Source organism: Motacilla alba, chromosome 1, assembly GCF_015832195.1.
Source record: "Motacilla alba alba isolate MOTALB_02 chromosome 1, Motacilla_alba_V1.0_pri, whole genome shotgun sequence".
NCBI lineage: Eukaryota > Metazoa > Chordata > Aves > Passeriformes > Motacillidae > Motacilla > Motacilla alba.
Window position 1 is genome coordinate 36,332,634 of NC_052016.1, and position 27,861 is coordinate 36,360,494.

A 27,861-nucleotide genomic window follows, 5' to 3' on the forward strand; every position below is an offset into this window, starting at 1 on the left:
GACGGGTCCTGCAGCCGGGGCAGGAGGTTAACAGCCCGAGGCAGGCAGCAGAGAAAGGCGTGGTGCAGAGGCGGGGGGGAAAGGAGTTACAGAATCAGAGACTGTCAAGGTGGGGACGCAGAGGTTTAAAGATCATCTAGCCCAACTCCAGGCCAGGGACAGCACCTGGTACTGAGACCAGGTTCCTCAAGGCCTTATGGAGCCTGGCCTTAAACAGTGCCAGGGTTAGGGCATCTGCTGTCCTTCGCAGAGGTGTAGGATAGCCCGAAAGCTGCTCTGATAGAGCAAAGAGACATGACTACCTCTTCTTTCAATGTCGAGACCACATACTTACCCCAGGTACATGCATGATATTAGAGACAACAAAATAAAATACAAGGAAACTTTATTTTTCAGTTTTATCAACATTTTGCTCTGTTTTTTGTTGGTTTTTCATTGTTGTTTGCTTTTGTCTTCAAGCTGCTTATTAGTTGACAAGTCCGGTCAGTTTTTGTATTAAAAAGGATTTTGATGGAGGTAGCTTTGTCTCTGTCCTGGCTTTTGCTTGGTCTTGCCTGCGCACTTGTCTCAGTAAACAAACTCAAAATAAAATTAAGAACGAAAACTGGAATTCCAGGCGGAGGCAACGAGCAATGCAGCCAGGTTCTCCATGTAACAGACATGGCGCTGGGGCCTCCAGTCACTATATACAGAGTCCATCATACATCCATCCCCCTCTCTCCTAAACACACTCCTTGCTCCAACGGGCTTGGCTGCAGAGGAAGGAGTTTCTTCTCCTTCCAGAGACCTGAGCAGCAGCTTCCATGGAGGGAAACAGCACCCAGTCAGGAATGTCAGGCAGAGGGGTAGAGTGTGAAGGGGTGGGCTAGGGGAGTCACTTCAGCTTGGCCGAAAGGTCAACAGCACTGGGCCAGGAACTCACTGCTGCTGGGCCACCTGTAGGGCGAGAGAGTGGGACCTGAGACTCACAGGCTGGTCACCAGAGCCCAGCCCAGCCCTCGGAGGGCCCCTCCCCCCACAGCTCCCTTACTGACCAGAGCGGGTACGTACTTGTTGGGGAGGGGGCGGCGGCGGGGGCTCGCTGCTGCGGTTGGCCAGGCGGCTGAGGATGTTGCGCTCCGACATCTGAAGGCGCACTGCCACGGGTGGGATGCGGGCAATCGTGGCGGGCAGACGGGTCACATCTGCCTTCATGTCACTCAAAAGCTCCTCCAGCTGCTTCAGAACTACAAGAGAAAGGGACATCTGTTCGGACGGGAAAGGCACACCCCAGAGGGAACAGCACTGCTGTACACCTATCCCGCCCCCGTTTAACACACCGCATTACCTTTGTGCAGCACAGCATTGGCTGGTTTATTCCCAGCCATTGATTCCTTGGATAGGTGCTGGTGGCTCTCAGCCAGGCATTCCACCTCTGCAAAACGTGTGTTCAGAGCCATGGATGGGTGAGATGGGTCTTCGGACATGTTGAGATAGGCAGCTCGCCGCAACTGCTCCTCGATCACCAGCGCTTGCTCCAGCAGCTGCAAGGTAGGGCAGGAATGAGTCTTTCAGCAGCTGCCTGAGAGGGAGCCTTGTCTGTACCCCCAGTCTCTCCCGATCGAATTCCCCACCATCTCAAAGTGATACTGTGTAGCTGAATCTCCTTTCACCAGCCGTTTTTACTGAGTAGCCCAAAACAATAAGGGCTTCATGAAGCAAAGTCTGATACACAATAAAACCAGGGTACATTGGGTTTAATAGACTACTACAACTCCTCTAGTATCTTCATTCCTCCTCTGATTCTTTTTACACATTCTTTATGAGGCAAATTGGATGGAGATTACTCTTTGAACCCAAGGGAAAAGTATTCCATCCTATTTATAGAAAGAGTCTAAAAATCTTGTAAGCATTTGGAGAAATCAGCTGGAATCTTGTCAGTGCAGAACTTATCATTCAGTCTGTAGTCAATGAATGTTTTGCCCCAAAACTGAGACCTACATGGCTTTTACCTGATCGTAAATCACTCCCACAACTAAGCTATGTTCACTCCTAAAGAGGATGAAGTAGATACTGAAGGCAGCCCTTTAAGCAACCAGAGTTCTGTTCAGGCACATGGAGTGGGTTGTAGCAGACCGAGCAAAAGCTGTGATGAAAACACCCACTTGAACCTTAAGCCTCTTGCTTACTAGCTGTTCAATAAACATTTGGATAGAGAGCACTGAACCAAGCTCCCCAATACCACTTCCAGAAAAAAGGGAACTCCTATCATGGAGCAATTGCATGATCCTGAGATATACTGCTTTTTTATTACTCCTAAAACAAAAGGCATTGCATACATCTTTCACTTTCTCAGTGGAAACTCAGAAGTGCAAGAACCTGTTCTTAGAGATCCAGGCAGTTATCACACTAAAGAGAAATCCTTACCTTAAATCTCCTTGCCAAAAACTTATTCTTTATTTCCAGGAAGTTACCCCTGTTCATCTCACCCTTGAAGGGCTCATTGAGGATGGCGTAACGTGGATCATTCTGAATATCCTGCCAACGGGCATAGCCATGACTGAGATGGGATGAGCTCAGGCAAACAAAGGCAGTGAAAACAAAGGAATACACAGCCCAGGCAGAACTGTTCTCCAGAGGGAGTGGGGAAAGGGGGTACAGAGAGGGGACAAACAGGAGCCAAGGAAGGGGAATGAGAACTATGTCCTGCTAAGTCTTAACTATGCTGCAGGAAGCTCCCCCTCCCACCATCACTTTCACTCTTGTGAAGATAAAGCACTCTCTCACTTAACCTATGCCAGTCAGATCCAGAACAGTCACTTTCACCGTGACAAATTATGTACAAGGTGGGAGTATGTGTCTGTCATGGCAAGGATACTTGATAATCCCAGCTAGGAGCCAGTAGTCGTGACGCCGATGCCAGATCTCATAGGTCTTCTTGGTGACAGTGGCAGCCCGCTCTTCATTCTGCCAGAGGGAGTGTAGTTCTGCAAAGGCAAGAGACACCAGAACAGTTGGAAGTTATTTCACAAACGTAAGCAGGAGCTTATAAACAAGTTCAAGTAGATAAAGATCACATACCAGTGAAACCACCATCTGCTATGTTGAACATGAAGCGCTGCTTTACTGCCTTCTTGTGCCTTTCATCTACTGACTCTTTCAGCATCTCTCCGTTCTGCAGCATCACCACATCTCTCTTATCGTCATCCTTTTTCTCATCTGTACACACATGAAATTTTTAAAGCAAACATGGCAGATACTGCAACAAGTTGGACCCACACGAATCCTTGCAGAAAAAGGGTTACTGAAGAGAAGGGAATCATCATGCCTCACCTTTCTCATCCAGAGTGATTACAGGAGGGTCAGGGGGATTTTCAGTAGCTGCTCTGTCTTCCACTTTCTCCACATCAGCTGCAGGAAAGAAGAGGAACATGAGATGCACAGGAACATAGCAAGTCCACAGTTTTGTTCTTCGACCAATGAAACCCAATACTATACTGTAACTTCCCTCTGATTTCCTACATTCAAGCCTATTTCTTTAGGATTAAGTGCTTAGTACCTTTGCTTTCTACTTCCATTGGTTCATCTGGTCTTTCCTTCACTTCTGTTTCCTCTGCTTTTTTTTCATCTGCTTCTGTGGAGTTCACTGGGGATTTTGCTTCCTGGGGCGGTGTCTCCACAGGCTGAGCACACTGCTGAGGACAGTGATCAGTGAGACACAAAGTACAGCAGTGCATGACAACAGAACACAGTCACAGTCATTTGAAAAGCAGACACACAAAACTGTGAGGCCGATTCTGAGGACCAGAGAGTTATCTTCAAGTATCACTCTAAAAACTCATCTCTGCCTCAGCTAAAATGAAGAGGTGGCAGAAGTACAGAAATTCACAATTATAAGGCAAAAAAGCCAAAACTCACCTCCATAGGGGCCTCTGTTTCAGTAGCAGAGGCACTGATCTCCTTCTCTGGTTCAGAAGGCTCTCCTTGCTCCTTAGCACTAGCGCCTTCTTCTACTTTTACTCCGTCTTCTGTGTATTCCCCATGCCAGAGCAGCACAGCAGACAAAAGAGCAGCAAGTCAGTAAGGTCTTCCCTGCTATCAAGATCACTTTTTTGCTCCCAGAGATCAGGTCCATCAAAATGGAACTAACATGACCCACCCCCCCCGGCCCTTTTCCTGCCCACTACAAATGCTGGGCTTCTCACTGATGTCAGCTCATCCCAGGAAAGCCAGTGTCCTCTCTTGCCTTTAAGGGCTTGCACATGTCTTTGGCAGCCCTCCTAACATGAGAGTAAGTTGATCTGCGTCCACCCCCAGACCCCACCACCACAGTTCCGGTGAGGGGAACAGCCAGGCTAAGGTCAGGACGCAGGGTTGTGCAAGAGGGGAGCCCTCACCAGGTGGAGGAACGGGGGCCGGTGTATTTGGCTGAGTATCTCCTGGTGTCGAAGGAGTTGGAGTTTTGGGAGAGGGTGAGCTAGGCTGTGAAAGTTTCTTGTTCTCCTCTATCTCTGCCAGTTCTGGCATACTCCAGCGGCCGTTCACATGCTCAAATTCCTGCACCTGCACGAGAGGGAGAGAAAGACGTTTCACTGGAGGAGTCATAAAAAACTCATCCTTACACCTGTAAAGGCAGACCACTGAGCACACAACCAAAAGTAGGTGTGAAAGAAGACTTAACTCTCCAACTCGAGACCCCAGTGCTACAGCTGCATGCATGGCCAGCAAAGGCCACACTGCTCTGCCAGGCACCTACCTTTTTGCGTATAAGTGACATGACCCCAATGCGAGTAAGGACGTGCTGTCGAGAAAGACCTTCCCGTGGGACCCCATCTGCAAAGGTCTCTGCACCATCAGCTCCAGGTTCACATAAATGGCGCATGAACAGCGAGACATAGGCCCTGGAGGATTGAGAGATGAGCAATTAGTCCATAAACTGCATTATCTGGAGATATGCATTATCAGACCCCTTTCCAACACATAAGGGAAATTATCCCAAGACTCTTAAATCATAGTAAGAAGTTCTGGGGCTCCAGGCTCCTTCAAGGGAGAATCTCCTAACAGAATCACTACATAAAGAGAGGACACACAACTAACTCAAGAGTCTTGAGCCAGAAACAATCATAAACCCAAGAAAGACTCTGGGAGAGTATGCACTACATGCTTGTAGAGCCATGCTACTCCTATAAAAGCATTTACTTTTGGTGACTGACAAGTCAGAACCAAGTAAGACAGTTAGCAACAATCCCAGCTTATACTTCATTCTCCCACAAAGAATCAACCAATACATTAATAAGGATATGCAGTCTCCAAGAAAGGGCCCAATTCTCATTCTTCCCCGACAGGTCTAGCTGCTGTCAGTCTTCCATTCCTGCCTACTGCAAACTCACTTGAACTCTTTCTCTGACTTGCCACGGAGGTCCCGAACAAGCCACTGAGTTGTGAAGGCATCCTGAGGTGGCATTCCATAGCGCATGATAGCATTGAGGAAGGCTTTCCGCTGGCGAGCGTTGAAACCCAGCACCTAGAATGAAGGAGCACACAGGATGGATATGACAAGAGGAATACAGGAGCAGCTGTGATGCAAATGCCTTCCCTGGTACAACTTACCTCTATGTTCCCTCCCACACGGGCCAGTAAGGGAGGCAGAGGCTTATCCTTATCATTTCTCAGGCCCTTGCGGCTAGGCCGACGAGCTGCTGAAGAGAGAAATGCAGCTAAGTGAAGAGACAATGCACAGCACGTGTTTGTGTGAATACTGCCCCAGCAGGAGAGGACCACAAAACATATAAATTGCTCAAATCAAGTCCCAATTGTTTCCACACTCAAAGCAACCCAGGAACTCTGGCTCCAGTAGAACGTACCTTCAGATCTCTCGTCAAAGTCCTCGTCTCCTTCTTCAGAAGCAACTGAATAGTCTGACTGATTATCTGACTGGTCATCCTGCCAGTCTGAAAGAAAAACAGCACGTGAGCCTGAGACGCTACTCCGTTACTTCCCAGCAGCATATACTTACGCCCGTTTTTCCCTCAGGGTCCTGTGGATTTGTACCTCTATCCTCCTGTGAGCCATCGTTGTAGTTAACTTGCTTGCGAATACGTTTGCCCTTGCCCAGATTCCTGGCCAGATCCTCCTGTTGTTGCTCATAATGGTGACGAAGCAGTTTCTCCCAGTAATCAGGATCTACAGATTCCTCCTGCTTAATAATTTCCCGTTCAACCTCCTCTTCCTCCTGCCAGAGAGGCAACAAATTTAGGGCCCTATGCTCCAAGTCCCAACCTGTCATAGCAGATATATGCCTGCTTGCTTAGCCTTAAAAGCTTCAGAGCTCAATTAACTTAATTGATCCTGCATCACTCAGGAGAATGTATTAGCTGACATCCACCTCATACTCACCCCCATCTCCTCCTCACGAACCACATACTGGGCCACCTTGAAGGAGCTGAGATACTCATTCATGCCCTGAAGTTCTGTATCTTCTGTTTCATCCTGGTTCCGATCCAACAGACGCTCAATTGCTTTGTCATCATAGTGGATGACGCTACTGTCCTCACCTTCTTTGTTATCCCCTAAAGGAAGAGTACAGGCACCGTTGCTGTATGGATCTCAATGGACTATGACAGGGAATGCCACCCTAGACCCTCTTTGTAGAGCTATAACCAGCACTGTGTCTACAGTCTCTCAGTAAATAAGGAGCTAGATCTCCCCACCCCCTTCAGTTGTACTCCCAGGCACTCACCCCCCTCAGTAGCTTCATCCTTGAAGAGTTCTTCAGTGCCAAATTTGAGAATGTCATCAAGCTCCTGCTTGGACATGGAGCCTGTCTTGGAGCCCAAACCTGGTCTCACTACCAGGTGAGTTAGCATCATTTTCTTCTTGGCCACCTGAGTGATACGCTCCTCCACTGAGGCCCTTGTCACAAAGCGGTAAATCATCACTTTCCTGTTCTGTCCAATTCTGTGTGCACGGCTGAAGGCCTAGAAAAGAGACGTGCTCAGAACAATCTAGAGCTGCAAAGCAGCAGGTCTGATATACCCCACCTACCTCCTCAAGCTTCCCACCTGCCTTCACGTTCGCTCTTCGCATTAGTGAAGGCTGTGCCCCAGAAGATTCCTCCACTATTTCACTTCCCATCTCTACCCATCCTCACTGCTCTAATTTCACATATTTCTAGAGGGGAAGTCTCACACTCCTTCACTCTTTCTGATGATTTAATGACTCCCCTTCCTGAGGATTACTCCATAATGAGTGATCCCATTCAGACTCACCTGGATATCATTGTGAGGGTTCCAGTCTGAATCGTAGATAATCACAGTATCTGCTGTGGCCAAGTTAATACCAAGACCCCCAGCTCGAGTTGAAAGCAGAAAGCAGAACTGCTGAGCTCCAGGAGCTTAGATTAAAAATAAGAGAATAAAAGTAATCAAGAGAGTGTGCAGTACTCAAGGAAGGATTTGTAATTGACCCACATCACCTGACAGGGAATTGCTACTAATTTAAGATTCCAGGAAAGCAATAGAAGACTTAAGGCACAACCATCCCATGGGTATTAAGCACATACAAGGCAAGCTTTCATTTTACAGAAAAAGTAGGTGACTATATACCATTGAAGCGATCAATAGCCTCCTGACGCATGTTCCCTGTGATTCCTCCATCAATCCGTTCATATTTGTATCCTTCGTGTTCCAAAAAATCTTCAAGAAGGTCCAACATTTTAGTCATCTGCATATAAGAAAAACACCACAGAAGAGTGAGGGACAAGTGGATACTAGATCAACAAGACTTCTTTCTCAGATAAAGTATTCCAGGCCTAAAGGTTTTTCTCCACGTACCTGAGAGAATATGAGCACTCTGTGACCTCCTTCCTTCAGGTTCTTTAACATCTTCTGGAGCAGCAACAGCTTTCCAGAGGCTCGAATAAGTGCACTACCGTCATACATGCCATTTGGCATTTTTGGAGCTTCCTAAAAAGAAAAGATAAAGAAGGAATAAGGGGCAAGGGACAAAAGCAGCTTGAAGGGATGTAACTCTGCCTTAGTCCCCAGCTGATGCTGGCTCCACTGACCTTGGCACAACCACAAGGTACAGCACTGCGTGTATGAAACTCAGTGCTACCCTGTCCCTGTTCTCTTGCAATTCGACTCCTACATACCCTCCTCTTTTCTCACTTAGTCCCTGCTCTTACAGTCTTCACCACCTCACACAAATCAAAAGGTAGCTCCTACCTATCACATAAATGTGCTGGAAAAGAAATGGCCTTCCAGCATGTTGGGTCTAAATAAAGATAAAACGAAAAAAACCCACAGAAGCAAAAGGAGAGAAATGGGAACCCCTCCATGCCTCACCTAGGGAGCTAAGTGGCTTCCTGGTAACAGCCAGCAGGGAATTTGCTTATACAGAATAAATGACTGGACATACCATAGCAGCCACAGGAAAGAGGTAGGGGTGGTTACAGCACTTCTTCAGATCCATAACAACATTAAGCAATGAGACTTGGTTACCACCACCACGTGCATTCAGTGCCTCAAAGTTTCTTGTCAAAATGTATTTGTAATATTTCCTGAAAACAAAAAAGAAAATAAAACAACTCAGACAGTTGCCATGAGAATTACTAACCTACTCCTCCCTTGCTAAATTCTGCACAGCTTCTGGCATTACTGCCTAGGCTCTGCCAGTGGTGCTCACTGTCTCTTTTTATCCCTTACACCAGGGCACGGGATTAGTCCTTCCTCTGCTCTAGTGGCAGCCCACTATGCAGAAAACTCTGCAAAGTAAGGATAAGGCTGCTTCAGCATCCTCTTTGAAACTGCAGAGCAGAGAAACAGTAGCTCAACAGCAGGTGCTCTCTTCATCCCCACACTCACTTCTGCATGGGACTCAGCTCCACTCTGACTATGAGTTCAGTCTTAGATGGCATATTCTTGAAAACATCAGCCTTGAGACGCCTCAACATATGTGGGCCCAGCATGTCGTGCAGCTTCTTGATCTGATCTTCCTTGGCAATATCCGCAAACTCTTCTAGGAAACCCTCCAAGTTACTGCAGGGAAACAGACACTCAGCAAACGGCACAAAGGAAAAAGAGCAAAAGAGCAAGTGAGGGGAAAGGAGTGACAAGACAGGCAGGCTGACTGGCACTGCAAGACATACTGGAATCTCTCGGGCGTCAGGAAGTTCAGCAGGTGGAACAGTTCTTCCAGGTTGTTCTGCAGGGGAGTTCCCGTAAGCAGCAGCTTGTGCTGGAGGGAGTAACCATTCAGCACACGGAAGAACTGGAAAGGAGAGAGCAGGGAAGAAAGTGGGAAAATAAACCAAAACACACACACACAAATACCTCAAAGGCTTATTAAGCCACAGGCTTACAAAAAAAAAATCTAGAAAGTTGACACCAATCTAGGGTTCAATTTAGATCACATCAGCTGTTTGGACAAGAGTTCCAAGTAGTTCACATTCCAGCCAGGGTTACTAGACTGATTTTATTTGGATCATTGTTCTGCATAGCTAAACCATGACTGCAGCAAATCCTCTGAGCCTTCAGGTGTGAGTAGGTTTCCTTTGCTCTTACAAGTTACAATCTCCTTCAGACCACAAATCATTTCTAGACTGCTGTACTATGTATTTTTTCTCGTTAAATTAGTGTTCCACAGTCCTACAACTACTCTGCCTTGAGAATTCTAGAAATAACTAAGTCACTCTTCCTATTCATATCACTCCTGGCAGTGTTCCAGAGCCCTGAACAAGCAGAGAAGAAAAAGAGCTAAGGGTTTGCCAATATGTCTTGAAGGTAATTTGCACTGGTTTTCACAAAAATGAAGTAATTCCAGACAGATGCAGTAAGCAGTTAGAAGTACTGCACTGAAAAGCACAAGTGTACCATGTTCACCTGCACAAACTGACAGTAAAGCAGTAATTTATTTGATCAGTTTGGCCATTTCTTTGCTTATCTTACACTTAGCGTGATACAAGGTCAAACTTAATGAAAGCAGTTGTACTAGATGGCAAACAAAAACCAAATCACTTGTGTTTTGGTTATTGCACCAGAAGAGTACTTCTAGTGGCCTCCACAGGGATTTATCTTTCTATGAAGTTATATTTCAAATATTTTTATTTTGGAATCAAATGTGGAAGTTACTAATTATATCTGCAGAACTTCAGGAGATGACCCAAATTTGTCAAGAAGCACCTGACCTGTCTTGCAGCCAAACACCTATAAACTGCTCTTACAGGACAGGAAACTGCTGTAGAAAAAGATTTAATGGTTCTGCATAGTGTCATAGTGTGACCTTGAGCCTTTACATCCTCTTTCAATTAATGAATATTAATAGTAAGCATTCATTCCTACTTCCAATGGTTTCAATGCTAAGCATAGAATGGCATCCAGTCTTAGTGCCTACAATAAAATAAGATCTAGAAACTGAACTGCATGCACAGCTGTGATGTCTCACGAAAATACCTCATGCCAAGATCCAAAACACTAAAGCCATTTAAACAAAACAAACAAAAAAAGAAATCAAGCAGCAATTTTCTCTTATAGTCTCCAAGAACCTCTAAAACCAGCTTTCCAATAATAATTGTTCTTGGCGTACTGAGCACTACAACCCAGCTGAAGACAGGCAAATCAATACCAGAATTAAGGCACAAGGCCTAGGGAGGGGCTGGATTAAGAAAGTACAGTCAAGTCTACTCCATTCAAACAAGCTTAGTTAAGTGCAGGCTCATATTAAAGCAGCTACATGGCTTTCAGCACCTACCTAGGCATTTTTAAACACCTCTGCCCACCTTCAGTTTCTGTAACACCTAATTAGTTCTGCTACAAAGCCAGATAAACACAGAGAGGAAGCCTACTCTGGAAGCAGGGTAATTCTGCTCATGGAGCATGTTTTATGCTCATCATGGTAAACTTTTACAGAATAGAGGTGGTGTAGGTATGTGATGCTTTCAGAGAAATCATTTTGAATTTGAAAGCAACAACCACATCCAGGTTTTTCTGTCTTCCAGTCTAGACCAATTGCCCATTCACCTGGAAAGAAAGCTGTTTTAACCAGTGATCTGTGTAAGTTAAGTTGTTGCCAGTGATGATTGATCTCCAAATGCAGGCTGTTGATTTTTCTTTTTATTAACACATCAAATTTACTACTGAACAAATGACTAAGAGCTGTCTCTCGCCCCTGCAACATATGCCACGCCCACGAACCACCTTTGGTTCTCTGTACCTTAGACTGGTTGTTCTTCAGTCTGTGAGCTTCATCCACAATGAGACAGGCCCAGTCAATAGAGCCTAGTATGGCCATATCAATTGTGATCAATTCATAGGAGGTGAGAAGCACATGGAACTTGACAGCAGCCTCCTTCTGCAAAGGAAAAGGATGAACATGTAATGGGACAGAGGATGTAGTGGTCCTCCATAAAGTCATCTCGAAGAGCCGTGGTCAACAGCACACCAAAAACCTTCATACCCGCAGTCTCCTGTCACAAGACTCAAAATGCTGCCCAAACCATTTTAGCCTTTTAATTGCCTATTACTCTCAACACATGTAAGTCTCCTCAGTACCTGCTATTTTTGGGACAGATGCCAAACACTCTAACAAAAATGCTCAAGTAGTGAGTAGAGGCATGTTAGAGAATTGAGATTTAGAGATCTGGAGAAGAGTAGCTCATCAGAAAGCAAAGACTTCAAAAGATAAATAGTTTACCATGGAATTTTAAGTTATTATTAGTACTTAAGGCTGTTCCATTTCAAAGGAAGGAAATGAGTCTGTCTTCCTCTGCCACTGAAAATGCTTTAGCTGCCATCTTGGTTTTACTAGGAAGACTTCAGTTCTACAAGAAGTAGCCACCTGGGGCAGAGTCTTTCTTCCTGTCTGGGCACAAAATGCAATTTCTCACATGTCTGGGTATGGCCTATCAGCCAGTTCCTCAGGATGAAAAGGTTAAAAGCTTTTTTTTGTATATTTGTCTTTTACGCACAGCAGCAATTCTGATATCAACTCCGATCTGTAGAACTAAAGATGCACAACTTCACAGGTTAAGTAGGGAAGATAGAGGGACTTGCCTAGGGTTAGTGTTACCTTAGTCAACTACCTTTCTCCAGTACTAAATCAGTTCAGACTAGCAGGAATGTTTAAACAGTCTATAGCAGGAGTCTAAATGTCCACTTGTCATCAATTTGCAGCTATTTCCCCATGGAAACTACAAACAATCAGTTCTCAGGCACAGCAGAGAATCTCAATCTCAGCTGCTGAAAGTCAGTTGAATGCATCTCAATTCAGGCTTGTGTTAAAGCAGAGTTCTGTACCTTCATTCTGGATGCTTTTTTGCCTCCACGTATGGCATTATCCTCAAAAGTGAACTCATTCTCACGGATGATGGCCCGGCTGTCTTTGTCCCCAACGTAGGTCACTACATACATATCTGGGGCCCACATCTCAAATTCTCGTTCCCAGTTGATGATTGTGGACAGTGGTGCACTCACCAAGAAGGGACCCTTTGAGTGGCCCTACAGAGAGAGTCAGTAAGAGCATTAGATGACTGCAATCACTAATACAGGCAGACTCTCCCTGGGCAGTGACCTCCCAGCTCTCACCTCTTTGTATAAGGAATACAGGAACACCGCTGTCTGCACAGTCTTTCCCAAACCCATTTCATCAGCCAAGATTGTATCTGTGCCCTGGGCCCAAGAGAAGCGCAGCCAATTCAGCCCTTCCAGTTGGTAGGGATGCAAGGTCCCCCCTGTTACATCGAGGTACTCCGGCTGCCGGTCATATTTCACTGTTGGCTGTAGTGGAAAGAAGGAAGAATTGGAATCCTTTCAGTCACTTAGATAACTAACAAGAGTCCTTTCTTAGCCACTCTTACATACTAGTACAAATGAGGCTTCACAGATGACAACCAGAGTAGCACCAAACCAAATTTCCAAATGGACAAAGGCATCCAACAAGAAGCCTTTTTTTTTGTAAAACCCTTTCACCAAGAGCTAGGGAGTCTGACCCAATGGACATGGTGGACCTTTGTCTGAAGGCTCTCTAATGCCACTTATTTTTTGGGCTATGAGGGAGCTCCAAACCATATGCTGTTCACTCTTTGGTTTCCTATTTATCTGCAGGCACCCCAAAACAAGCAGCTCTATCAGATGGCTCCAAAGCAAAAAGCAGTTACTCACATCTACTGTGGGAGTCTCAGGGGGTCTCTCCAGTTTCCGCATCTTCACTTTTTTTAACTTCTTACCAGGCCTGCCCTCTTCACCTCGCATCAGCTCCCTATGCAGACAGAGTCCCAAGTACGTGTAAGTTTAATGGCTTTTTATCAACAGATGAGCAAAAATTATTACAGAGAATAGGAGGGCAATCACCCAACTCAAATAAGCTCAAGAGAACAGGGCTGGAACCTTCATGAACTGGTAGAAAGGAACAAGGTCCCTGCCCAAAGGCATAAGGAGTCACCAACAAGAAGATGCTTCTTGCCCATTTCCATCTATTAATCCAGCCAGTACTAGAGGCTGACATACTGAAGTACTTTCTCTTGAAGGAAGGGAAAGGCAAACAATCTCTAGATACTTCTCCTACCTGTGATTCCAGTAGGCTTGCTTGTAGAGGTCATAATCTTGAATATCCACATCTTCGCTTTCCCAAGATGCCTGGTCATAGGGTAGGTCTCTCCATTTAATCAAATAGTGGACATTCCCCTTCTTATCCACACTGCAGAAGAAACCAGCAAGTCTCAAGCACAGTGAGATGGCAGTATTCCCCAATCCATTCAAATGGAAGGGAAGAACTCTTAGTGAAGTAGCAGAAACAGAACAATGTCTGTCATACCAACAAAGAACTCCCACTGTTTCTCCCAGTCATACTGCCATTTAGCTCATCCCTTCTCCCTTAGTCCTGCTTAAGGTCTTTGTTGAAAATCCTCTTTGTTACACGCCCTACCTATGATTAAGGATCCTGTGGATCATCATCCACTCTGGCTTGATCCCGTATCGATAGAAACGCTCTTCCATCTCAGCGTATTTGGGGTCCTTGTTTTTTCTCTTTCGGCTTTTCTCCTCTTCCCCTCCAAAGTCTCCCGAGGGTGGCTCATCCATATCATTTTTGCGTTGGTAGTTACGAAACATGACCTGGCAGTGCAACTCCAGCTGCAGTCAAGACACAAGCAGTCAGCAGGTGTTTTAGCCTCAAATGTCTACCCATATGCCATGGTTAGGTTCCTCCACTCACCTGCAACTCCGACACCCAGGAGCAGTGCCAGTAGGACATGCCCTGCCATTTGACAAAGAACTGCCTTTCAGGCCGACCCTCCAGAGGCTTTGGCGGTGGAGCATTAGGGTCTGCATCAGGTGGACGTGGCGGTGCAGGGCCAACTGGGGGCTGACCCCATTTCCAGATCAAGATCTTCTGCACCTTTCCTTTCAAAGCTGGGCACTGGGAAGTTAAACAGAGCTTGATTCATCACAGTGTATGTACTCTAACATGTAAGCACTGAAGAGCATAAAGAGTCACTTTTATGGCTTCACTACACAGACAGAATTTGCTAGGCTGGACGAGCCCAGTAGTCTGCCCAACTACATCTTCATTGAAAGCCTGTGCAAAAAATATTCTGCTGTAGAACTAAGGGTCCAACATAAGCAGGTATTTTTTTGTTCATCACCTTATGAAAGCAATTAGCATCATTTATACTACCTATTTCAAGAACTTTCTGGAAAAGCATAGTATTTCTCCTAACCATCTACTAAGAAAGGTCTTAGCATTACAAAGCTTACAACAGCGCAAAAACAGTTTGTCTCAGCATCAGCTTAAATTACTTTAAGCACTGAATTTGCTTGCATTTGATCCCCTGCTTCTACACACATACAGGAGCCCAAAAGAGTGATCCTGGCATGCTAGACTAAAAATCGCCCAACTACCCTGCATGTGGACAAACCTCATGAGAACCAAAGGCTGTAGCCTGGTTCTTCCCACTGTCTGGAGAAAGCAATCAATCAAGGCACAATACAGCTACAAAAAGTCAGGCCTTTAAGCTTTGTGACAAAAGTGTATGAGACAGTCTTCAAAGGACTGTGTATTCCCACAGAAATATGATGATCTAAAGGGATTAGATCAATCACCTCTTGTAGCAATAGGACAATGGTACTAGCAGAAACTCACAGTGCAGCGAGGACACAGCCATTCTCCATTGGGAATCTCAGGCAGTGGGGGATTCAGACAGTGGATGTGATAGGACGAAGGACAGGCATCACAGCACAGCAGCTCTCCTCCATCCTTGCAGACTCTACAGAACTCCATATGGTGGTCATCCTCTTCCTCAGCATCCCCCACTACATCCTCTAGGATTTCCTCACCTTCAGAGTTATCCTCCTTTGCTTCCCACTGAATGCCCTCTTTTTCCTATGTGAGAGGTAAATCAGAAAAACAAGTGATTATTTAATTACCACAGAAACAACCCCAAGCCACTTGACATCCCCCTCATACATGACCTCTTGCACCACTTGGGGAATCCAATACTCACACAGTGTGGGCAGCTCCATTTGCCCTCTGGAGCTTTCTCCATGTCTGGGTCCAGGCAGACCATGTGGTAGGCACGAGGGCAAGTATCACACAATATAATTTCTCCTCCCTGCTGGCACACCTCACAGTAGTCCTGGTGATCAGTCTCATAGCCATCCACAGCCACTGTGGAGTCCTCCTCACCTGCAGAGGGTGATGAGGAGTTACAGCAGTACAAGCCACAGGTCAGGTTCCCTGCAGCCAGGGAGGGTATTCTCCCAAAAGCCTACACAGCCATCTAGAGATCCAGAATACAAAACTCTTACTCCATTATAAGCAAACAGGGCGAGAAGGAAGACCTGGAAACAGGAGCAAAATAAGTCCCTTTGTGCCCCTTCCACCCATGAAATAAAAGGTACAGTTAAGGCCAGGAAAACCCAGCACTGCATGTTTCCCTGACAAAGAACTCCTGAAAACTTTTTCCTTATTCAAAATAGTACCAGGTTCTTCCTCCACAATCAATTCTCCCTCAAGTATACGGTCAAACATCAAAACTCCACACAGACTTCCCTCTAATCTTTCTACAGACTTAGCTGTGCTTGTCTCCAACTGTTGGCAAGTATCTTTACCTTTCTTTTTCTTCTTCCCAGCCTTGAGTTTTTTGCGACTGCGGCTACTACGGCTTGTAGACCCATCTGACACAGAGTAGCTGTTGATGCTGGCATCATCAAAGTCTGACTCCACATCCAGATCATCATCTTCACTCTGAGGTAGGTAAGAGAAAAGCTTTGTTACTCAGACATGCATGCTGGGGAGCAGCAACCAGACACACCTCCCAGTATTACTAGCACCTAGTGACCTCCTCCTCACAAGGTCAAGAAAGGAGCATCACTTACTGATGATCTTTTACGCTTGGAACCAAATCCTCCCAGTTTGATTTTCAGTGGTGCCACCTTCTTTGTTTTAGGTTTCTTGATATCAGGAATACGAGGACTGGCCTTTGGCTTCCGCCGGGCATTGGGTCCTGGGAACACAAGAGGCAGAGTCAGAAGGGCTATGGCCTTGACACCACTCCCATTTTATCCTCCTGCCAGACTCTTCATCTCACCTTTGCCCTCCTTCGTCTTGGCTTTCCTGAGTGGCACATCTACGGGGGGCTGTGGCAGGACAGCATCCACGTTTGTCACCATACTCTCGACTACTGCAACAGCTGCAGCTGCAGCAGCTGCCACAGATGCACCTGAACTTCCCTTGAAGGGGTTGTTTGTGCTAAACTCCCTCCATTTGGCTCCCAGTACCATCATCATCTTCGACACTGCTATTTTAGGGTTCTTGGCTGCGATAAGTGGCCTGTGTACAGTTAAGGAATGAAGGAAAGGTTACTGAACCACCCTGAAATCTAGATTATTCCTGTCCACTGCCACCCCCATCAGCGCCTTTATCTCAAACTACATTCCTTTCCAATCTCTGATCTCAACAGCCAATGAATCCTCCCCACTCTCGTCCTTCACTATGTGAAAGATGGAAATGCTTGGGTGCAAAAAAATGGAATTTAGCAAAGCAGGGAAGAGAGGGGACTTGCACCATCTCAATGACTGAAGGCAAAAAAGCTAGGAATCAATTATTTTACTGTTGCTTCAGTTTTCACTCTAGGTACTACACTAGTGTGCACTGAGGTTCCAAAATCAAGGAATCTAGTTTTTGTCCCATCTCCTTTTTTGTTCCCAAGTAATTTTAAGTGCAGGCTTGCAGCTCACCTGACAAACTGGCTGAAAGCTTTGTAGTTGGTGAGTGTGCGGTAATCTTCCTCTGTGAAGATGTGATCAATATCCTCCATGCCCCAGTCTTCCAGGAGCTGAGCAGATGACTTTGGCTCCTATGAAAAGAGAATCATGGCAACTCTGAGCAGAGCTTTCCCACATCTTCCACATTCCACAGATGACCCAGGGAATTTTTTTCCCTCACATCCATTTATCACTACCATAGGACACAGCTGCAATAGCAGATCAGTGGAAATGGGAAAAGTATTTGGATTCAATATACATTCCGTGTGTGCTCAGAGTACTAGAGAGGGAAGAATGCAAAGTGGGAAAAAGGTGAAGTCAAGAAGGTCTAGTGGAAGAGACTACACAGTCCCAACTCCCAGTGCAACCACTAAAGGAGAGCACAATGATCCCCCAAATCAGATACAACATGGGAATGAGAAGTAAGCAGTCAGCAGGATAGCTTGTTACCTTTGAGTCATCATCTTCTTCCTCCTCTTCCTCTTCTTCCTTGCGTTTGGCTTTGTTTTTCTTTTCCTTCTTGGGTCCTAATTTCTTCTTTTTCTTCTTCCCAGGGGTATAATCACTGCCCTCACTGTCAGAGCGCAGAACCTCTTCTTCTTCCTCCACAAACTCATTCCCCTCACCAGAGCTGTCCCCCAGCTGGGGAGGGAGGGATCAGGCATGAGAAAATATCCTGGAAAAACACTGCTCTCTCCCCAAGCTCTACAGGATTCATTCAAAAGATCACTGCTATCAGCCAACAACAACAATGAGCACCCTCACCCTATACATCCATATTTTAGAGTGTGACCTTAGGCATCCTTTTTTTCTTACCTCCTTCTTCTGACGCTTGCTGAGCTTGGGAACTTTGGGTTCCTTCAGTTTCTTGGGCTTCTTCTTCTTCTTGATTTTGGGAGTGTCAGCCTCTGACAGAAGCTCTTCTTCTGGCTCTTCTTCAGGTTCTGGATGTGAAGAGGTGACACATCTCATTCAACCCCCCTTCTGCCTAGTACAGTATAGCTCCCATTCACAGAGATAAACTTGTCTGCTTCTTGCTACGTACTTACAAGCAGAGGTGGTTACAAGTCTTACTCTTCAGGACAGATACTCAAAAACTGTATCCTAAGGTACCACCAACATGGTTTATTCCCCTCCCAACACCACCTATTTCCACAATCTTGCTTCTCCAAGTAGAACTGCACTCAGAACTTGGGGACAAGAAGTTTGCCGTAACCCAACAAGAAGAGGAAAGAGCACGAAACAGATGGCCACATCTAAAAGGGGCAAAACAGTGAATTCATTTGAGAACCTGAGTAGGATACTGTTTCAGTCCATGGATCTCCAGGGAAAAAAAATCTAGCCTCTTCAGCAGTAGGGAACATCCTACAGCTGCATGCAAAATACAGGCCAGTAAGCCACTACTTTTCCTTCTCCATAGGAAAGTTGTTACTCAGCAACTCTATTCTGATCCAGATTAGACAGAACCTTCCCCCAGCCCCAGCAGCTAGCAAGCTGACTGCCTGGCCAGAACACACGTCAGTTCCCCAGTAGCAGCACACACTTCCATCTGCGTGCCCCCGTTCCTAGCTGCCCTTGGCCCGAGGGGGCAGAGGCAGCCAGACAGCCCTTCCTTCTCTTTGTGGCAGGCTGCGGGAGCAGCGCGGCCACCCGCCCTCCCCTGCCGCCCCGCCCACTGCACACAGCCAGAGTCACTCCTTCTCCCTCCAAGGGAAAATGGCCTCCTGACCACCCGAGCTGGGCAGGATGGAGGAAGCCACAGGTCAGAGGAGCTACTGCAGCCGGGGTTGAAACAGCAGAGATAGAGGTCTCAGAACCTGGAGTCCCATGCCTGGCCCCTGCCATATTCCCAACCAGTGGATGTCTCTTTGCTCCCATGGTGCTGCAATACTAGGTCCTTCAAGGATCATGCATCTTCTCCCCCAAGTTCTGATTTAGAGCCTCTAATGATCCACCAGAGGTTTTAGGTATCACCTAAACCTCTCCATTTTGCAGGAGAGGTTTAGGTGATACCTAAACATATAATCAGGTTTTTTGCAAATAGATTTTCATTACTGATAGTCCCATACTGCCCAAGATCTCAGAGGTGCCAGAAAACTCCAGAGACAAGGCTTTAAGAAAAAAATGCCAAACAAAAATCCAAAACTCCACAGCACCATCTTCCCTCCTCCAGTTAAGTTTCTCATACATGACACAACACTCCAGCATGAGTTAGTAGGAAAACCCACACTTGTCCTACAATTGACTACATACATCACTCCTTTTTCACAAGGAAGTGAAGAATCCAGATGCGTGTCCACAGAGCAGGTCATCATGAGCAGCAGCAGCAACAACAAAAAAAAGCAAACCAGAAGAAATCCCAGGGCTTTAACTCAAGCCTCATGATGGTGATGAGGATGCAAATACAAGGGAAAAAGCAAGATACAAGGACTAAAAAAAAAGCAAAGGTGAGCAAGCAGCACGGAGTAAGAATCCTCAATAATTGGGTGTGGTGATGAAGGAAAGTGGGTCACGCAACAGCCCAGGGCAGTTTTCTCTGGACGTCAGCCGGTCTTAGCTCCGAGTTGAAAGCAAGCCAGGCAACCTGCCCTTTCACATACTACCTCCTCTTCCCCCTCCCCATTCATGAAAATTCAAATTCACAAGCATTTCTGTACCCCGTCAGAATTGGACGCTCTGCCTCCACCCTCTACGCCTCCTCCAAGCACAGGCCCTGACAACCTGCAATGGCTTGGAACAAAGTCAGCTCCACCTGACACAAAGCCTCGAGCCTCTCACTTCAAAGTAACCCTGGGACTCAGATATCAAAAACATACGTGCTACTTGCAGCAAAAAATAACAACAAACCAAAACAGAAAAGCAAAGCAAAAAAAAAAACAAAACCACACTCCCCAACACATCATGCACTTCCCATACTCAGCGTGAGACCAACATTATCCCCACTCCACATGCGTGCCCTGCAGGTTCCCCATACCTGGATGCTGGGGGATAGCGTTGTTCAACAGGATCTCCATCTCATCATCATCACTGCCCCCTGAGCATGGTGATGGAGATCCAATGCCCGAAGCCATGTCCTCCACACTGGGGGAGGCCTGGGCTTACACAGGTTTTCTGTCGTCTTCTTGCCAGTCTGGCCAGTACTTCACTGAAAAGAAAAAAAGAAAGTTACAGCAAACCTGAACTCCGTTCTCCCAAGCAATAGTGCTACTAAGAGGATCTGTGAGAAAGCTTAGACAGCAACTTTACTGGCTTTGGAGCCTATGGATAATAGAACCACTGGCAGCAAGTATCAGTTTAGAGTTGTGATAAAGCAGGCTTTGGAGACACTAGATATTAAACTGAGTCAGCAACTCATCGCTGGCGAGGAAGCCAAAACAGCTGTCCTAAAGGAAAACTCTCCCGTCCTCTGCAGCCGGGTGCCTTCGGTTATTTCTGCCTTGTGCCGGGAGAAGGCAGCGGGGCAAGCAAAGCAGCCGGGCTTCCAAGGGAGCCCCGGGGCCAGCGGAGCGGCTGTCAGCGCGGTGCCCTGGCCGGCAGCCCCAACCCGCCCCGGGCTGGCACTGCAGCGCTGGCCCAGCCCCTGCCCGGCCGCCGGCCGCACACAAAAGGCCGGGCGGGCTCGGCGGCCCCGCTCCGCCGCCCCCCGCCCGGAGCGGGGCTGCGCGGCGCAGGGCGGGGGGCGGGGGGCACCGTCTCCCGGGCGGGGGCGCGGGGCGGGGCCGGGGAAGTCCGGCGGGCGTGCGGCGAGGGGCCGCCGTTCCCCGGGGGCCGGCGCAGACCTGGGCTGCGGGCACCGGCGAGGCGGTTGCGGGGCGGGGGAGGAGGGGCCGGACCCGTCCTGCGGCCGCCCGGGCAGGGGGACGGCGCGTCCCCGGAGGAGCTGCGGCCGGAGCCGACGGGGCGCCCGGCGGCGAGACGCGTCTGCTGGCCCGCACGCCCCAGGAGACGGCAGATGGCCTTGCCCGCCCTCGTTCCCTCCCAGCTCCTCACCCGGCTCCGGACCCCGGCTCCTCTCTCGCCGCTGCCGCCGCTGAAGGGAAAATGGCTCCGGCCGCGGCACCGCCTCTTAAAGGGGAAAAAAAACCCGGCTAGGCCCCGCCCTCTCCCGCCTACATCCCATAATATGCCCCAGGACCCCGGCAACAGGCCCCGCCCCCGTCTCCCCGGCAAACACACACCCCCTTCCCCCCCCCCGACATCCCATAATACTCACCCTCCCCTCAGAACTTCCCACTCACTGCCCGGCCCGGCATCCCATAATAATAACCACCCCTCCCGCCGGTAACATCCCATAATACTGCCCCCCCCCCCCGCCCGCACCTTCACCCCGAGAAATATCCCATAATACTCCCCCACGCTCGCACCCCTTCGCTCCGGCATCCCATAATACTGACCCCCGCCAAGAAACATCCCATAATGCCGCCCCCCCGCCCCGCGCGGGACCCCGCGCGCCGGGGCAGGGCGCCCCCCCCCGCGCCTCCCGGGGCTGCCATCCCATAATAGGCACGTCCCCCTCCCGCGGGGGAGAGCGCGGTGGGGGGGTTGGGGAGGACCCCCCCCCCGAACATCCCATAATAGTCACACCCCGAGCGCGCACATCCCATAATAGTCACACCTCCCCACCTCCCCCCCCCCCCCCCCCCCCCGCCTCGCGCCCAGGCAGGCATCCCATAATAGTCGCCGGGAGCCACCGTCCAGCCCGGCATCCCATAATACTCGCGGCCGCCCGCCCCGCACCCGCACCCGCGGGGCTCCGCCGCCGCCCCCCGCCCGCCCTGCCCGGGGCCCGCACCGCCCAGCCCCCGCTCCGGCACGGGGCACGGGGCCGACCCCTGGCACCGCGCGGCCTCCGCGCACCTCCCGCCCTCCTGCGCGCTGGCACCGGCCCCGGGCACAGGCTCTGGGCACCGCCCTCCCACCGCCGACCGCCCCCGACCTCGGGGCTGAGCGCCCCGCTCGCCTCCCTGCCCCGTCCCGCACGCTCCGCCCGCGGGGCCGCAGGACCCCTCCAAGGCTGTCCATGCCCGGCGCGGTCACTGCCACCGCCAGCCTGTGCGCGGGGAGCCCGCAGGGACTTTGGTGCCTGCCCTGCGCCTCGAGGCTTCCTGGCTGCTGGTACCTGCAGATGTACCTACCCCAGGGATACGCGTTCTCCCAGGCAACTAGAGACAGGACCAGAGCATGTAGTCTCAAGCAGCGCCAGGAGAGGCTTAGGTTGGGCATCAGGAGGAATTTCTTCATGGAAAGGGTGATCAGGCATCGGAATGGACTGCCAGGGAAATGGAGTCGCCATCCCCAGAGGTGTTTAAGGAAAGGCTGGATGTGGCACTTAGCGCCATGGTGGTGTCCGGTCAAAGGTTGGACTTGATGATCTCAGAGGTCTTTTCCAGCCTAACTGATTCTGTGATACACGGCGTGTCCACGTACTCCATTCCTCCCTGTCACCCAGCACCCTGCTCCTGCTGCAGCCTCCACCAGGAAACTCATCATCCATTTACACAGACGGGAACGGTCCGTAGGTATAAGTATACTCCAATTATGCACATGCAACTGTATCATTAATTTCCCGTTAAACAAAATCACATCCCATAATGCCGCCTTATCCTCTGCTGAGCGTTTTCATAACACTATTAATCTCAACAAAGAGGCGCAGTCCTGACCGTCTCTCCCAGTAAATGTGAGGGTGTCAACAACCGCGCTCCTTGCCTCCGCTGTCCTGCGCCTGGCGGTGCACGCGCACGTTCCGTCCCGCCACAGTGAAACACACCGCGACACATGTGGAGGATTGGCTGTTTAGAGGCTGCAACAAGTCGCTTACGGATCCCGTAACACAAGCTGGGCTTTGTCTACTGAAGCTCACTGAAAACACGTCCGCGCACAAGGCAGGCATGCAGGTGTTCCACAACGCCATCCCATCACCTCGCCCGTGTGCCGAAGTGGCTCTGGCTATTGGCAAGCTCTCCCTTACCTGTGCGTGCAGGCTCTGACCGCCGCCTCGCACCCGCAACTCTGCTGAGATGCCAGCAGGCTCCACCACCGCATCCCCATGCCCATCTCCGCTGCGTGCTCCCACAGAGTTCCACAATGCACAACATGCATGCAACCACTCTGCAGCACGAGTTGCGCCTCCCGTGCCCTCGTTCCCACCTTGCCAGCAAAGACTAGACCAACAGACAAAGACATCCCAACAGGCTGTTGTGTAATCCATGTTCCTGCACATATAAAAATCCCACCTACCTCTCCAGCCATCAGCAGCACGCACCCTCTACTATCCCTGTACATACCTTTGCCCACATGACAATGATGCTCTCATTTATCTCGGCTCCATGGAGGAAAAGTGGTAGGAAAGAGCACGCTGCTCTTCCACAGATGCTATCCATCCTTCACGTGGATCAAGCAGACCATCCAGTGCTACAGAAACATGTGCTGGATGACACCACTACCAAACTCACCTCTGCACTCGTGGACCGCCGCAGGACTGCTCAGTCCCTCTTGTGTGTGCTGACAGCCGCAATCCCCTCTTAACGGGAGCCAGGCGGACAGCCACACCAAATTCCCGAGCTGAGCAGCCCAGCACCAGCCAATGCCCGCCAGCTCCCTATCTGCCTCTTTCCCCCAGTGGCTCGGCTCCAAGGCAAGAGGTGTGATGCAGATGAAGATCCTGCAAAGGGAGTTAGGTGCTGGGGCTCTCTGTGCAGGTGATTCCCAACGCTCCTGCCAGCACAGTTATGGTCTGAAGAAGGCTGCTTGCTACTGGTTAGGGAATGTGTGCCCTGGTGCCTCCGATGCTAAGGCATGAAGCTTCCCAATGAGCCACCACCTCCCCGAAATCTTTGTCTGCGTGACAAATGAACACATTTTTATCATGAATTTGCCCAAGGTTCCCCACCTCAGCTCCAACTCCTTTTTTCCTTTGTAATTGGAAGTTCCTTAGTCAGCAGAAATCTTAATTTTCCCTCGAAACAGTAACTCCATATGGGATATATCTTATTATGATTAAGGTGTTTTTACTGTCTGTGAGGGCCAAGTAGATTAAATATATATATATATTTCTAAATATTTTCCTTTGATGAGGAAAGGATAGATTTCCATGAGATAGATTTCCAGTTATTTGCCTGCTTTAAACTTGGAAGTTTCCGTACCTTACTGTGGTTCAATTACTTACCCAGTTTAATTGAATCTTTTGAGTTTATAGCGCTTGGCTTGGAAACAATTACAGCAAGATCCGTGTAATACAACCTTCCCTACCTGTGCTGATGGGTGTCAACACCCTGAACAAGCCCACAGCACACTTCCCATGGGGAAAATGCCTGCAACATCTTGCTTTGGTGCTGCACCCATGTTGGGAAACCCAAACTGGCCAGAGGACCTTCCATACACCCCTGCCCAGCTCTGCTTCCAAGAACAACTGGGTGACTCCCACAGCAACAAGCTGGGGTGACCTCTAAATAATTTCTGTAGTTTTGTGCATGGTCTCAGGGTTCAGCTCCCTGTGTGGCACGCAGGAGAGTCCTGCTCCATCTTCCTCCACCTCGTGGGCAGCTGCCCATGTCCAGGCTTTTATCAGGCCCACAGCCCTTTCTCACTTTCTCTTTTAATTTATGTTCACTTTTAAACATATTTCCCCAAGGTAACAAGAAGAACAAAGCTTTTGACATTGTTTCACCCTGGAACTCAGGGTTGTAGGCTGGAAACCCCTGTCTTGTGTGTTTCAGTGCTGCCCAGTGTGGGATGGGAGGGTGGGAGGAAGGAACTCCAGAGCATTTTGCAAAGAGGGGAGACTCTCCAGCCTAGCATGGACCGTTCGTATGTGGGACACAGATAACGGACTAGAAGCCCGACGTGCTGGTGCTGCAGACAATGTGATCTGAAAGATCGGTTTATGGTCTTTCAGGCTATTTTTTGTCAGCTCCTCTTGCGTTCCGTAACAATACAGAGGGGCTGATGGGTTTAGACGCTGGGTACTGCAATGCTGCCACTGTATTGCTTCATTTGTGGGCTGGGACACAGCCATACTTCTGTTCTCCTCATTTTTGCTGTTTCCCAGACTGAGGGTTGCTCCAGCCAGTCTGTAATATCTGTTCTGTCACGTTACATACAACTGGTAACATGAAAAATATCTTTCACTATCTGCGTAAAAGTGGCAGCCCCCGATGTACCTGTGAATGTGATGCTGTTCTGCAAAGGCTGCAGCTACATTTCATCTCATCCTTTAACCTAGTTTTGACTGTTTGTAACTAATGTGGATGCACTTACTCCTGGTGTTTGCCATTCAGCAGCCCTGTAGGCTCTCCAGATCGTACTGAGGCTTGCCAGGACTGAACTAAGGTTTTACCACTTCTGCGAAGGAACCCTGAAGATCCCAGGATTTCTGAGAAGCCTTTCCCTTTTGTTTTTTCTTTGGTAAAGCAGAGAATTTTGCCTTATATAATTTTTTGAGCAGAGAAGGGATATCAAACTCTGAGATAGGTAATTTTTACTTTGGAATTAGCAAGAAAATGGTTCTAACTCTCAATCAATATCCAGTTATTGTCCCGGAGTCTGTGTCTCTTCAACACCCAAGTCCTCCTGCCCCCATTTCAAACTATCTTATGCGAATCCTGTGGCCCCAGCACTAGCCAAAGTAACTGTTGTGGATTCTGCAAGTCCCCCCCAACACTACAAAAGCTTTTTCCTCTGCCCAGGATATACTTTTCCACTCCCAGCTTTCTACAAAGTCTCCATGGCAAGCTAAGGAACTCTAAATGACCAATTTTCATTGTTGTTTTCTTCATCATGCACCCCCTTCTTTTTTTTTTTTTTTTTCCTTATATAGTTTGAGTGGGTTTTGTTCAAAGAAAAGCACGAGCTTACTTGTTTAGCCCAACGGAAGTATCTTTACTTTGGTGTCAGACATGGCAGAAAACAACACAGAAAAGTCTCCTCGTTTGGTGGAGAAAAGACAGCCCTTCCTGTCATGTCCAAGGAGCTGCTCCTGCAGCAGACAAATGCCACTGGAACAAGAGGCAGAAAGCTTGCACACTGAGGATTTTGGAGCGTACAACCAGAATAAGGTCAACAACATGTGCTCCTTTTTTGAGAACATCCTACTGTCAGTGGAGGATCGAGTCTTTCTCTTACAGCCACCTAGGTGAGGGCTGCCCATATGCCAGCGTGACTCTGCATCTACTTCCCGTTAGGGGAAGAGCATTTCAGACTTCGCTCAGCTCTCGTCATGAGCGTCGTCTCCTGTTTTGCCAGGAGAAGGAGGGGGCAGGGAGAGCGGCGTGGCCGTGAGCCGCACCGTGTCAGCCAGACGTGCACGGTGCAGCAGGCAGTGCTGGCGGCACAGAAATGAGGCGGGGGAGAGACAGAGAAGATTGGGGGTTGCTCAGCCCCCTGGAAATCAGAACGGCTGATCTCTATCTCTGTGTGCTTCGCTGGTTTGTTTGCTTTAAAAAACATCACATACTTGGTACTGATACCTATAGCTAAGGTTACTCGATATTTTCCATCACAAGTCTGTTTTCAGTTACTCAGAACTTTGCCAGACAGATACTCAGATTCGATAATCAGATACTCAGATTCGAATTTTCCATGTTTATTTTCACTTTTTTTTTCCCCTGAAGATGGAGGCACTTAGTAAGGCGTAAAAAACAAATGCTATTTTGCAATTATAAAAATTTGACTTTGACACCAGTCTTTTAACATAGAATTATGTATAAAATGAATAACAAAAGCTGCAAGCAACACACAAAAGTTAAGAATGCTTATTAGTTACCATTTTTAGGTTCTCATTTCCCTCAAGTGCCTTAGAGATGCCCTGATCCCCTCCCCTCTTCATGAAACAAATAGTTGGATCCAGCCAGGGAAGGAGCCAGCGGTCTCAAAGGGGCTGCAACAACAACCCACTGGTTTGAGCTACCTGGACTGCAGTTCTGCCATACCTATTTTTGCCTCCTGTATCAAGGCTGGTGCACGCTGGCAAAAAATCACTAACAACGACACACATCTCTTGAGCTCATTTAGCAGAAATACTGAAAAAACAGGCCGGGACAGAACTCTCCTTCATCTCCTACCTCCAGCTGGATCTGGGAGAGGTGTTTCCAGCGCTGCACCCAGCAACAACTGCGCTCCAGGGAATACTGCTAATTAGCCTGAAGGTTGCATTCCCCGTTTGGCTGGGTGAGAACACCAGTGCTGCTGAGCAGAGCTGATGGACTCGGGCTGGCTGGAGAGGAGGGGAGTCAAATCTCGATGGATCTCGATGGTGGTACCTACTAAGTCACCATGGGCTCCAAACCGGGCAAAGCTGCCACAGGCACATGTCTGGAGGAGGTTTTCTCTCATCTGGGGCAAGAACTAGACCAGGTACTTTGGGGCTTTGCCCCCGGCGCAGAAAGCAAGGATCACATTTGCTCTGGGATGGACCGTGCAGGGACATGTCTTGCTTTGTGCCGTCCTTGCGCACGTTTCTTGAACTTAGAGAAGTCAGAGCTTTGTGACACTCGGACTTAGATGGCAACTTTCTTCCTAAAAACGATACGCTTGGGACTAATGTACAAAGGAGACGCTGAGATGCTCCACAGCCCCAGTTTGAATGGCTGTGGGTTTTTTACCTCCCTCAGCTACGGTGGGGTGAGAA

General features: G+C 48.5%; 1 protein-coding gene and 1 non-coding gene across 9 annotated transcripts; both read right to left on the reverse strand.

Moving 5' to 3' along the window:
* Positions 1–368: 368 nt before the first annotated feature.
* CHD4 (chromodomain helicase DNA binding protein 4) lies at positions 369–21,308 on the reverse strand. 8 transcript variants are annotated; one of them, XM_038145298.1, is made up of 40 exons: positions 21,228–21,308; positions 20,212–20,382; positions 18,054–18,181; positions 17,688–17,879; positions 17,211–17,329; positions 16,562–16,803; positions 16,350–16,477; positions 16,083–16,218; positions 15,476–15,657; positions 15,115–15,354; positions 14,188–14,391; positions 13,900–14,105; positions 13,540–13,671; positions 13,137–13,233; positions 12,561–12,752; positions 12,273–12,473; positions 11,191–11,328; positions 9,128–9,249; positions 8,844–9,017; positions 8,398–8,539; positions 7,812–7,943; positions 7,584–7,701; positions 7,248–7,372; positions 6,719–6,956; positions 6,376–6,548; positions 6,031–6,211; positions 5,844–5,930; positions 5,590–5,675; positions 5,370–5,503; positions 4,736–4,880; positions 4,377–4,542; positions 3,898–4,007; positions 3,539–3,674; positions 3,313–3,390; positions 3,061–3,198; positions 2,858–2,966; positions 2,407–2,539; positions 1,328–1,523; positions 1,035–1,226; positions 369–936 (listed from the first exon to the last, which is right to left on the reverse strand). In XM_038145298.1, exons 2-40 carry the CDS (start codon positions 20,306–20,308, stop codon positions 875–877), a joined length of 5,811 nt encoding a protein of 1,936 aa, XP_038001226.1. In that variant the 5' UTR covers positions 20,309–20,382; positions 21,228–21,308; the 3' UTR covers positions 369–874. The 8 variants fall into 8 exon arrangements, with proteins under 8 accessions (XP_038001226.1, XP_038001254.1, XP_038001234.1 ...); XM_038145326.1 differs by having other exon boundaries at positions 1,051–1,226; positions 3,539–3,671; positions 5,590–5,678; XM_038145306.1 differs by having other exon boundaries at positions 3,539–3,671; positions 5,590–5,678.
* Positions 4,211–4,349, reverse strand: LOC119710723. The gene has a single exon (XR_005259620.1).
* Positions 21,309–27,861: the final 6,553 nt, after the last annotated feature.